The 13,722-nt window shown below is 40.3% G+C and overlaps 1 protein-coding gene across 1 annotated transcript in view; it reads left to right on the top strand.

Annotated features, from left to right (window-relative positions):
• Positions 1-2,219: 2,219 nt before the first annotated feature.
• Positions 2,220-13,722, top strand: part of LOC126235350 (uncharacterized) — a 41,440-nt gene continuing 29,937 nt past the window's right edge. Inside the window, exons 1-2 of the mRNA XM_049944072.1 lie at positions 2,220-2,288; positions 2,653-2,769. Of these exons, the coding sequence (XP_049800029.1) occupies positions 2,719-2,769 (51 nt within the window). The 5' untranslated portion in view covers positions 2,220-2,288; positions 2,653-2,718. The remainder of the gene's footprint in view (positions 2,289-2,652; positions 2,770-13,722) is intronic.

The raw sequence follows: 13,722 nt of genomic DNA on the forward strand, positions 1-13,722 counted from the left end.
AAATGCTAGAAATGTAGGTTTGCCTTTCCTTAATCTAGCTTCTAAGATAAGTCGTAGGGTCAGTATTGCCTCACGTGTTCCAGTATTTCTACGGAATCCAAACTGATCTTCTCCGATGTCGGTTTCTACTAGTTTTTCCACTCGTCTGTAAAGAAATCGTGTTAGTATTCTGCAGCTGTAACTTATTAAACTGATAGTTCGGTAATTTTTACATCTGTCAACACCTGGTTTCTTTGCGACTGGAATTATTATATTATTCTTGAGGTCTGAGGGTATTTCACCTGTCTCATACATCTTGCTTACCAGATGGTAGAGTTTTGCCAGGGCTGGATCTCCCAAGGCTATCAGTAGTTCTAATGGAATGTTGTCTACTCCTGGGGCCTTTCACTTATGGTGTCAAAAGTTCATCAGCTATTCGTTGTAAGCTACATAAGTCGTTTTTTTGCAAGCAGAGGATACATTCGCTATGATTTTACGCAGACGAGGCGAACTGCTGAAAATTAAAATGGTACGAATTCGTGTTTCATTCTACACAGCATAGTTGACTGTATCTACAGGGTGAGCAGCTAAGACAAGCCACACGCAAAATATCCAGGATGAGTAGCACGGATTTCTCAACTGATAGCGGACAATATGTCAAAATTTTCTGACGTATGCAAGTAATTTTTAACGTGTGTAGCTACCTAACTATGACAACGGCATTTTTTAATGGAACACTCTATTTTTTCTGGGAGATTGGAAAGAGCCCGTTCTGGAAACTTCAGACATAATGCGAGTGGGACTTTCTTTCCATCGGTCTTCTGTCTGGTTTGATGCCACCCGACACAAATTCTTTTCCTGAGCCAGCCTCTTCATATGTGAGTAGCGCTTGAACGTTACGTCCTCAGTTATTTGTTGGCTGTATTGCAATGATTGTCTTTCTCTACAGTTTTTACGCTCCACAGCTTCCTCTGTTATCATGAATGTTATTTCCTGAAGTCGTAGCATATATATTATCTACCTGTTCCTTTCTTCGGCGATTCTGCGGAGAATCTCTGATTTTCACCGTTCTTCTCACCACATCTCAAACACTTCGATTCTTATCTGTTTTTTTTTTTGTTCACTGTCCATGATTCACTTCTATACAATACTATGCTCCAAACGCAGGTTTTCAGAAATTTCTTCTTCAGATGAAGGCCTGTGTTTGGTACCAGCAGACTTCTGTTTTCCAGGGACGCCCTCTTTCTCTGAGGCACTCTGCTTTTTATGAACTGCTTGCTCCAGCCATAATGGATTATTTTACTTTCTAGGTAGCAGAATTCGTTAACTTCATCTACTTCGTGATCCTCAGTTCTGATAAGTTTCTTGCTACCCTCATTTCTGCTGTTTCTCATTACTTTCGTCATTCTTCGATCTACTCTGTCCATACTCTGTATTCATTAGTCTGTTCATTCCATTCTGCAGGTTCTGTTATTCTTCTTCACGTTCATAGAGGACAGAAGCGTCATCAACGAATCTTATGATTGATATCCTTTCACACTGAATCTTAATCCCATTCTTGCACCTTTCTTTTATTTCCGTCATTGCTTCTTCGAGGTATAGATTGAACAGTATGGGCAAAAGACTGCAACCCTTCTTAATCAGAGCACTTCGTTCTTGGTCTTCCAGATTCGTTGTTCCCTGTTGGTTCTTGTACGTATTGTATACAACCTGACTTTCCCTATAGCTTACTCCAATATGTCTCAGAATATCGAAAATCTTGCACCATTTTTCAAGGTCGAGAAACCCTATTAGTGTGTCTTGATTTTTTCTTCACTATTGCTTCCACTACCAAGCGCAACGTCAGAATTGACTCTGTTGCCCTTCCTTCCCTATTTCAAACTGATTGTCTTCTAACAGATGCTCAGATTTCTTTTCTATTCTTTTGTACACACGTAATTACAAGCAACTTGGATACAGATCTACAGCACCAGCTATCAGTAAACACGAAACTCAAGTACGAATCGTGTATTTATTATCATAACTGTCTTAGCAAGTGCTCAAAATGTTGATCTTGAAGCCTGGTGCATGCTATAAACCAATTCTAGACTGACAGCACTGCACGCTAAATTTCATCCGGGCTTATCGCAGAACAGTTCCGCGATATACGACAATCCATGTCTTCGGGAATCGTCTGTGTTTCCTCCTAGGCCTTTTATATAAATCTTCTGCACAGATAAAAAGACCAGAGGTGCCAAGCCTGCTGAGTGTGAACACCATCCTGTGTTTCCCGAACGCCCGATTCAACAATCTCCAACTGTTCTGTTAAGGTCTGTAGTTATTATCTGTGTATAAAGTCTGAGACATCCATCACGCTGGTACCATATGGACTACCTCGTATCCAGTAAGATGTCTTCCAGTAACTGTAGCAGCATATCTTTTAGTAGCTTGGATATTTGTGACTATTTAGTGTTTCATCAATAAAACACTCTCACTAAGAACTTACTGAGATATCAATTTGAGATTAAGTCAGCGTCTTCAACGACCATTGTTGGATAATCTATGCAGAAATCACAGTTCCGAGATTATTTTCGATCAGTGGTGAGCGAAGTTAGTGCGCCTTTCCTTGCTGCGACAGCATTTGAAACATCTGTGAAAGCTGTTCGCTGAAAATAACGTGTGATCCTCTTTCAGGGCGCCACAGACCGTCAGGAAAGAGGATTGAACAGCTAACTGTTTCTAGGAGGCTGTGGCTCCGTCATGGTGTGGGATGCTGCTCATCGGGAGATCTTCGACGCCATTATCTCTGAGGTATGTCTTCTTAGTAAATTTAACGACAACGGCTGCTAAAATGACTAAAAAATTTTATTTCTTTCACAATGAACATAAAAGCTTTGACTTAAACTCTGATATTTCTGCATGGCAAAAACAGAAAAGTATTTGCTGACAGCAACGATGATTATACAGAGTAAAAGTGTGTTAGACACTACAACCCGGTACTGTGGCGAGAAACATTAACAGATGCGTGACACGCAGAAGGGTGTGGAGGTGTGGAGACTGCCAGAGACTCACGACTGTCATCAATAGATGGTGGCACCCTTGAGGAGCAGTGATTGGCTTATGCTCTGAAGAGGAAAACAAGTGCCGTAATCTGACTCCCCAGAAACTTCACTCAGTGGTAGAGGAGCCCAAATAAGCAAAAACGTATCTTGGGTTGTCTATAAATACTCGACAGTTTCAGGGAAAACGCCCGTCAAAGTTTTCAACACGATTTAGAGGCCTTGTAGAGTGCGGTAAGTACAGTCTAACGTAGGTTCCATAGTGGCCAGCGTCTCATGTCCGAAACCCAGTTACCTTCATTTTCATTTATCTACCCATAGCCAGAGAAGGATACTACACAAATGTTCATCTGGTTAGGAGATATAAGGGCCTTATATTAACTGTAAAATTACACCTGGCTTTTACATTAAGTGTCATATACACTACTGGCCATTAAAATTGCTACACCAAGAAGAAATGCAGATAATAAACGGGTATTCATTGGCCAAATGTATTATACTAGAACTGACATTTGATTACATTTTCACGCAATTTGGGTGCATAGATGCTGCAAACGCCGTCGAACTGTTCGTGCAGATGGTTGTTGTCTTGCAAACGTCCCCATCTGTTGACTCAGGGATCGAGACGTGGCTGCACGATCCGTTTCAGCCATGCGGATAAGATGCCTGTCATCTCGACTGCTATTGATACGAGGCCATTGGGATCCAGCACGGCGTTCCGTATTACCCTCCTGAACCCACCGATTCCATATTCTGCAAACAGTCATTGTATCTCGACCAACGCGAGCAGCAATGTCGCGATACGATAAATCGCAATCGCGATAGGCTACAATCCGACCTTTATCAAAGTCGGAAACGTGATGGTACGCATTTCTCCTCCTTACACGAGGCATCACAACAACGTTTCGCCAGGCAACGCAGGTGAACTGCTGTTTGTGTATGAGAAATCGGTTGGAAACTTTCCTCGTGTCAGCAAGTTGTAGGTGTCGCCACCGGCGCCAACATTGTGTGAATGCTCTGAAAAGTTAATCATTTGCATATCACAACATCTTCTTCCTGTCGGTTAAATTTCGCGTCTGTAGCACGTCATCTTCGTGGTGTCGCAATTTTAATGGCCAGTAGTGAATTTATATAATTTATTTTTATGGTACTTTGAGGTTAAAATCTTATTAAATTCTCATATTCTTAAATTTCATTCTTGTATCTATTCTTCATTCTTATATTTTATTCTTACGTTTATTCTTCAGGAAGATTTGGCGCATTTCCTTGGATGACGCCAATCGTAGAAACAACACAGACATGGAAATTCCGAACGCCAGGAGCATCACGCGAAGGCATGTTTGCCACAGCAACATTTCTCTGTATGATCTCACTCGGGAAAGGAACGTCATTGACATTACTGAAGATTTCACGCGTTGGCAATAATTTCACGGCAAACCACACTTAACGAATCACTTTTCCGAAAACTGGGCCTTACAGTTGATTGTAAATCAAGATACATTACAGGAAATTCACGGCAAACAATTCCAAACAGCTTTTTCACTGATTTCTTGCTTTTCTTTCATTTTTTTAAATTCATTCACCAGACGCAGAATTGGTAGACGAACAAGGACGACGTTATTTAAATATAGGTTGGAAAACATTTGTGTAGTTACCGTCAATGGGTATGGGTGGATAAATGAAAAACGAAAATAAAAATATCTGGGTATCGAATGTGGAGCACAAAATTGTGAAGCCGTGATTCGAGCTTGCTACCGCTTCGGTTGGACTGCTTATGGACTATGACGCACATAAATTACTTCGAAAACTTTGAAAGTCGTTTTCTCAGAAACGGTCGAATATGTAGGAATAAGTGGAGCCGCGTTTCCACTTATCTTGGCTCGTCTTCCACCGAGCGTAGTTTCTGGGAAGTCAGGCTATGCTACCTGCCATGTTCTCCTCCTGAGTTTGATAATTTTAGTCAGCAGGTCAGATGAACGCAGGCTCTGGCCGTGTGGTCCGAAAAACCAGGCCATTTGCGTGCAACATGGTGGGGCAAACGCCACGGCTGACTTGACTGTCCGGAACGAATACCAAATAAGACTAAATGTAATAAAAACTAGACCCAAACAGTAGGGGAGGACCCTGTAACCTGGTCACAAGGGCAAAATTAAGAAGAGTATGTTTTAAGTTTCTTCTCGGTAAATGAACTTGAAAGAGTTAATATCTCGACAACGTCCTAAGTGATTTTTCAAATGCAATCTCTACGCATAGGTCTCATTCAGTACTATCGGGCTATTATAGATTTGTTTATAAACATTACCCATTTTGAATTACAGTCCGTAATGTACATTCCGCGCGTAAATACCTGAATTTTTGCATAATTCAGACGTTAAACTTCGAATGTAGCAGCATCATTGCTAAACAGACATAGTTAGCGATGTACGAGTGTACTTAGTCTTAATTATTTATGTTTATTAGCAACATAACTCTAAGGAGTGTTTGCAGGGGCAGAATCATTGTTGGTGAAGAAACTAAGTTAGAGAAAAACTAAGAATATCTTTAGAAAGCTGAGAAAATTTACGTGCAATTCATATATGATACGTGTGTTTAACATTAAACTTATAGTTTTAAGTATGTTAAGGAAGTCGAAATTGCGTATGGTTCATTCATGTCGATGCGAGGGTTTAAATACTAGCAGCCATCTCCGCGAGAAGCTTTCTGGCGCAGGAAGGCTTTACATTTCGTTCGCGTGGTCATTGAGATCTGGAACAGAATGTTTGTATGGGTGACAATAGGTTGTGTTTGAGTGAGTCGAATGGACATATGATATTCGTGTGAGTCGATAGTGAACACTCTGAAATATTTTCAACTTGGGACTTAGAACATTTCGCATCAGGTGAATTGGCTGAGTCGTGGACTCACAAGCTTAAGAATACTCTAAAATATTTTCAACGTTAACTTCGAATTTTAATATCTTATTCGAAAATATTACTATTTTTAGTTAGCTAGTGTCTTTTGTAAGAAGAAATTACTATTGTTCTGAACACAATGTGTTTTTGCAGGTGCTGTACGTTAAAAATGTTTATAGACTGTACACTATTTAAGATCAGAAAGTGTAATACTTCGTCTATAAACGTGAAAGTAATTGAGTGGGTTCTTGTTAGTACGCACAGAAATATCTATACACTTTTGTACTCAGTACTTTGTATACTGAAAGTAATTGGAGCTTAAGTCTTTTAAAGTATTCCGGTACAAGTGAAAATAATTTAGTCTGTGTATGCAAGAAAAACAATCTCGCGACGTTAAGCGTCTGTACTTACGTGCGTATAATGTATAAATTAGACACCACAAAAATACTATTTAAATACTGCAAAATATCCCCCATAAGTCAGTAATGTTGTTAAAGTTTAATATCTTTCACTTTTATACCAGCGTAAACTGAGAATTAATTATTTTACGGTACCTTAAGCCTTGAGCCAGGCCGTTACCGATTCTGAACGTTTTACTTACATCGATACCTTGTGTAGAAAAATACAGGGCTATTACAAATGATTGAAGCGATTTCATAAATTCACTGTAGCTCCATTCATTGACATATGGTCACGACACACTACAGATACGTAGAAAAACTCATAAAGTTTTGTTCGGCTGAAGCCGCACTTCAGGTTTCTGCCATCAGAGCGCTCGAGAGCGCAGTGAGACAAAATGGTGACAGGAGCCGAGAAAGCGTATGTCGTGCTTGAAATGCACTCACATCAGTCAGTCATAACAGTGCAACGACACTTCAGGACGAAGTTCAACAAAGATCCACCAACTGCTAACTCCATTCGGCGATGGTATGCGCAGTTTAAAGCTTCTGGATGCCCCTGTAAGGGGAAATCAACGGGTCGGCCTGCAGTGAGCGAAGAAACGGTTGAACGCGTGCGGGCAAGTTTCACGCGTAGCCCGCGGAAGTCGACGAATAAAGCAAGCAGGGAGCTAAACGTACCACAGCCGACGGTTTGGAAAATCTTACGGAAAAGGCTAAACCAGAAGCCTTACCGTTTACAATTGCTACAAGCCCTGACATCAGATAACAAAGTCAAACGCTTTGAATTTTCGGCGCGGTTGCAACAGCTCACGGAAGAGGATGCGTTAAGTGCGAAACTTGTTTTCAGCGATGAAGCAACATTTTTTCTTAATGGTGAAGTGAACAGACACAATGTGCGAATCTGGGCAGTAGAGAATCCTCACGCATTCGTGCAGCAAATTCGCAATTCACCAAAAGTTAACGTGTTTTGTGCAATCTCACGGTTTAAAGTTTACGGCCCCTTTTTCTTCTGCGAAAAAAACGTTACAGGACACGTGTGTCTGGACATGCTGGAAAATTGGCTCATGCCACAACTGGAGACCGACAGCACCGACTTCATCTTTCAACAGGATGGTGCTCCACCGCACTTCCATCATGATGTTCGGCATTTCTTAAACAGGAGATTGGAAAACCGATGGATCGGTCGTGGTGGAGATCATGATCAGCAATTCATGTCATGGCCTCCACGCTCTCCCGACTTAACCCCATGCGATTTCTTTCTGTGGGGTTATGTGAAAGATTCAGTGTTTAAACCTCCTCTACTAAGAAACGTGCCAGAACTGCGAGCTCGCATCAACGATGCTTTCGAACTCATTGATGGGGACATGCTGCGCCGAGTGTGGGAGGAACTTGATTATCGGCTTGATGTCTGACGAATCACTAAAGGGGCACATATCGAACATTTGTGAATGCCTAAAAAAACTTTTTGACTTTTTGTATGTGTGTGCAAAGCATTGTGAAAATATCTCAAGTAATAAAGTTATTGTAGAGCTGTGAAATCGCTTCAATCTTTGTAATAACCCTGTATTTGTGACAGCCTGATCTCAGAACTCTTGTGGAATAATAATAATAATATAACTGTCTGTGCTCTTTAGGTTGCACCATTTCATAAATAATTACTGAAAATTAAAATTTCCCCGTAATGGCGGACAACAAGGAGATAGCGATGTTACGTTTGTCTCCGCAGCAAACTAAAGAATGTGGCAAGTTGTAATTACATTTCCATAAATGAAAACATGTAACCACAATTACTGCTAAGTCTCTATTCCAGAATAAGTCAAATTTAACAGAATAGCAGACGTAAGTTCACCAATTCGCTATTACTCACATCGATTGCATCAGATCAGTAGCAAGCGAACGAAACCACAAGACAATAGCAAGAGAGAGCAAAACGAACAGAACCACGAGCGATAATCTTATCGCATGATTATATATATATTAAATGATAGCAGCCAGCGATTACATGTTGGCTTCTTCTGTATACATCCTTGTCATAGTCTTTAGCAGTCATGAACGATATATTTAGTGAATGTACATAGTACAGATTTCATCACTGTTTCTAGTATCAGAATAATATTTTACTTTTAACAAAAATCCACATAAGTTGTATATTCTATGTTTAGTTGTGAAAACTATCCAGGGGGTGCTACAGAATATTTCACGTTAGATGATCTAGACTCAATTTTAAAACATTACTGCAGTTATTTTAGTGTGACCTGCGCCTGGAGTTTAGTTATTTAGCAATTATAGAGCTTTAATTATAGACTCTGCTAAAAGATTAATTTTCCATGATTTTTCCTGAAGTTTATGCAAACGTGAGGTGCTGTTCTGTTTCATTTAAATCCTCACTCAGGTCATCATCATTACTGTGAAGAACAATTATTAACTACGATAAGCTTTACTTTGAAATAAACTCAGTTTTGTTAAAATTAAGAAAAAATTAGTGAACATTATTTTCACTGCCGATTCCAGTCCGTGTTTATACGATCTTGTCTGAATTTTTTAGAGTTAATGTGACAGATGTGTTGGTTGCCCCTAGACTGTAGTGTAGCCCACACTTAAAAACCACGCAATTCAGAGGCCATATAAACAGTGGCTTTTTGATTCCAACCCGTTATTTGCGTACTTGCAGGTGGTGACTCATGAGCTATTGACAGAACAATTATTTTGTGAAAACAACAAGTTTTTGATTCTCTATTCACCATTTTTTATCCGTATAGTCTCATGTGGTTGTACTCATCTGAGAGCATTTGCCTTCAATATCATCATCCGTCATGATAAATAAGATACCAATAAGTTATTATGACAGCACGTGGTTATCTTTCTCTTTTTGTTATGGCTCCACTTATCATAATTTGGTATCTCTGAAACTTTATCAAGAGGAAGTGTTTTTAGCGTAATGCGGGATATTCAGCAAAGATTTCACAAATTAATGTCTTCAATTTGTAGAGCTTGGACGGGAAATTTAGTTTGTGGTTGTTCTCATTTTAGACACTGACATATTCCAACAGGAAATAGAAAAAATGTAGAAGATTATAATTGTATGTTAAAACTAACTCTTTAATTATTTTTTATTTTCCATGAAAAAGACAACTTAGACTTAACCTATTCATTTATTACCCACAATATTCAAGCTTAACGCAGTCTGACAGCTATACGTTAACAACATGACTTCCAATAATTATCACAAAAGAATGGCCCTGAATTGCAAGAAATCCTAACAATAATACAAATCCAAATTAAAGAAATGTGAAACTACCTCCAACTCTGTGAATTGCCTAAACTCATTTCAATCACGAATCCCAACAGTGCAAACCCCATTGTTTTTCGTAAGTCCTTTACCTCACAGAAAATCTTCATAGCACTTACTACAGCAATTACAGCCAGCTAAATAAAAAGATTCCAACTACTATAGACTCTAACTACTAAGAAACTTACGGTTCGCGAAAAAAAGATTTTGCTGAAGAGCAAACAATGAATTTAGAGAATTTTACCTTATTCATGTGACATCCGGTTTCAAGAATGATATAGTTGTCAATAATTCCACTACCCAAACATTATCAACCAAACATACATCATCATACATTTCCTTGTGGATTTTCTTATAAACACAACATTTCGTCTCACTTTACAATGCATGTCCTACCAACACAGAGTTTCCACTAGGAATATCACGTCCATACACTTCCCTATCCACTCGCTAACCGCGGGTCCGTACAACCACAGAATCTCTTGCTGATGGCGCAGTGCGCTGTCAGCGATATTCATTGTCTATAGCGCTGCCAACATACAAACAGGCTACTTACAATGTCTTCTCAAATTCGATAAGGTGTACATTGGATATGGCTCCAGGATCTGATTTGGGCAAGGCTGATTTGGGAAGGCTACCGATCATGGCTACCTTTAGGTTATCATTCTGCCATTCATCCCGACTGTCCTAAAGGTATAATGGGAAATACAATTCGGTTAGCCCTATGGAGGATTTGAATCTCGTTTGATTCCGACGGCAGTTTTTGACTTTCCATAGTTCTTCCTAAATCGGTTAGGATAAACGCCGCGACTGTTCCTTCCAAAATGACTAGTCTTGTTTCCTTTCCTATCCTTCTCCAACCAGAGGTAGTAATCTGTCTCCGACAGCCTAGTCGTCCTCCCTTCGGTGGCAATCTCTTGCACTTTGTGACAAGGCAAAAACAGTCGAGCTCTTGCGCTGTCTCGTGAAAACGGAACACGTATCTGTGTCGAGTTGTTGGAGGTGGGAGGGGGGGGGGGGGGGGGGAGTGTACGAATATAGATGTGTGTGAACTGAAAGCACTCCTACTTCGAAGGTGATAACAACTAATTAACCAAAACTGATAAGTGCACAAACCTGTAGCATCGGTTTCATTTCCCCTGTGGCATGCAAGAATGCGCCTGTAGTAAACTGCTCGAACACTAGTCCTGAGTTGATAGATTATGCGAAAATTATCACAGTGTAAGGACACAGTAATACCTGACATCAAACACATCCACAGTAATTTCAGCAGTCTGGAGTTGCTTGCTTATGGATACACTATTTGATCAAAAGAATTTGGACGCCTAAAAAGGGTCATTAACGTGTGTTGTGTCCACCCTTCGCCCCTATGATGCCTTGGTCTTTATTGGGGGCACTTTTAATGAGATGTCTATTGGTGGACAAAACCAGAGAAGGTACTGATGTTGGACGTAGAGGTCTGGAGTGAAATCTACGTTCTAACTAGTCCAAAAGGTGTTCCATTGGGTTCAAGTCGGGACCCTGGACATACCAGTCGGTTTCAGGAATATTACTCTCTACAAACCATTGCCTCACAAATACCGCTTTATGGTAAGATGCATTGTCATATCTCCGAGCTGTTCGTCAACTGAAAGTAGCACATAAAACTACCGGGCGAGGTGGCGCACTGGTCTTGCATTCGGGAAGACGACGGTTCAAACCCCCCTCCGGCCATCCTGATTTAGGTTTTCCGTGATTTCTCTAGAATGCCGGGACGGCTCCTTTGAGAGGGCACGGTCGACTTCCTTCCCAATCTTTTCCTAATCTGAAGGAAACAATGACCTCGCGGTTTGGTCACCTTATAACACTAACGTGTCGTGAAACGCGCTAATGTTACCCTCTGAAAATATTTCGAATTTTGACCGTGAGGATGTCTAATGGACAAAGGCATCGGACTATAATTTTGAATACGAAATTAACAGAAAATCTAAACGGACTTTAACCTAGGGAGTTAATGAAAGTGGTAAAATCATAAGTGAATGAAAAAAAAATTATGAGCGTTCGCCAGCCCAATTAGGCACATTAATTTGGAAATATGTGTTTAAGAAAATTGAATATTTGTTATTGAAGCTACTTTCGTTGATATTTCGCTTTGAATAACACACAGGATACAAACTGACACAGTGCACTTTGAACTGTGTGTAGCAGCAGTTACCAATAACGCACACACCAGTGAATTATAGGAAGCAAATTTCCACCAAGTTACTAATGACAGCTACACTCAAGATCACTACTTAATCAAATACTGAAATGTTACTGCATTAAGTATAGAACTAAATTTGGACGTGAGAGGCTTTTATCCTGAGTGATATACAAATAAAGATGAATAATATCATAGATACACTGTTTATGCTCCTCTACATATATCAGCTTCCCCCCATGAACCATGGACCTTGCCGTTGGTGGGGAGGCTTGCGTGCCTCAGCGATACAGATGGCCGTACCGTAGGGGTATCTGTTGAGAGGTCAGACAAACGTGTGGTTCCTGAAGAGGGGCAGCAGCCTTTTCATTAGTTGCAGGGGCAACAGTCTCGATGATTGACTGATCTGGCCTTGTAACAATAACCAAAACGACCTTGTGTGCTGGTACTGCGAACGGCTGAAAGCAAGGGGAAACTACAGCCGTAATTTTTCCCGAGGGCATGCAGCTTTACTTTATGATTAAATGATGATGGCGTCCTCTTGGGTAAAATATTCCGGAGGTAAAATAGTCCCCCCATTCGGATTCCGGGCGGGGACTACTCAAGAGGACGTCGTTATCAGGAGAAAGAAAACTGGCGTTCTACGGATCGGAGCGTGGAATGTCACATCCCTTAATCGGACAGGTAGGTTAGAGAATTTAAAAAGGGAAATGGATAGGTTAAAGTTAGATATAGTGGGAATTAGTGAAGTTCGGTGGCAGGAGGAACAAGACTATTGGTCAGGTGAATACAGGGTTATAAATACAAAATCAAATAGGGGTAATGCAGGAGTAGGTTTAATAATGAATTAAAAAATGGGAGTGCGGGTAAGCTACTACAAACAGCATAGTGAACGCATTATTGTGGCCAAGATAGACACAAAGCCCACGCCTACTACAGTAGTACAAGTTTATATGCCAACTAGCTCTGCAGATGATGAAGAAATTGATGAAATGTATGATGAGATAAAAAAAATTATTCAGATAGTGAAGGGAGACGAAAATTTAATAGTCATGGGTGACTGGAATTCGAGTGTAGGAAAAGGGAGAGAAGGAAACATAGTAGGTGAATATGGATTGGGGAGAAGAAATGAAAGAGGAAGCCATCTGGTAGAATTTTGCACAGAGCATAACTTAATCATAGCTAACACTTGGTTCAAGAATCATAAAAGAAGGTTGTATACCTGGAAGAAGCCTGGAGATACTAAAAGGTATCAGATAGATTATATAATGATAAGACAGAGATTTAGGAACCAGGTTTTAAATTGTAAGACATTTCCAGGGGCAGATGTGGACACTGACCACAATCTATTGGTTATGAGCTGTAGATTAAAACTGAAGAAACTACAAAAAGGTGCTAATTTAAGGATATGGGGCGTGGATAAACTGACTGAACCAGAGGTTGTAAAGAGTTTCAGGTAGAGCATAAGGGAACAATTGACAGCAGTGCGGGAAAGAAATACAGTAGAAGAAGAATGGGTAGCTCTGAGGGACGAAGTAGTGAAGGCAGCAGACGATCAAGTAGGTAAAAAGACGAGGGCTAGTAGAAATCCTTGGGTAACAGAAGAAATATTGAATTTAATTGATGAAAGGAGAAAATATAAAAATGCAGTAAATGAAGCAGGCAAAAAGGAATACAAACGTCTCAAAAATGAGATTGACAGGAAGTGCAAAATGGCTAAGCAGGGATGGCTAGAGGACAAATGTAAGGATGTAGAGGCTTATCTCACTAGGGGTAAGATAGATACTGCCTACAGGAAAATTAAAGAGACCTTTGGAGAGAAGAGAACCACTTGTATGAATATCAAGAGCTCAGATGGAAACCCAGTTATAAGCAAAGAAGGGAAGGCAGAAAGGTGGAAGGAGTATATAGAGGGTTTATACAAGGGCGATGTACTTGAGGACAA

The sequence above is a fragment of the Schistocerca nitens genome, chromosome 2 (assembly GCF_023898315.1).
Source record: "Schistocerca nitens isolate TAMUIC-IGC-003100 chromosome 2, iqSchNite1.1, whole genome shotgun sequence".
In the NCBI taxonomy this organism is placed as follows: Eukaryota; Metazoa; Arthropoda; class Insecta; order Orthoptera; family Acrididae; genus Schistocerca; species Schistocerca nitens.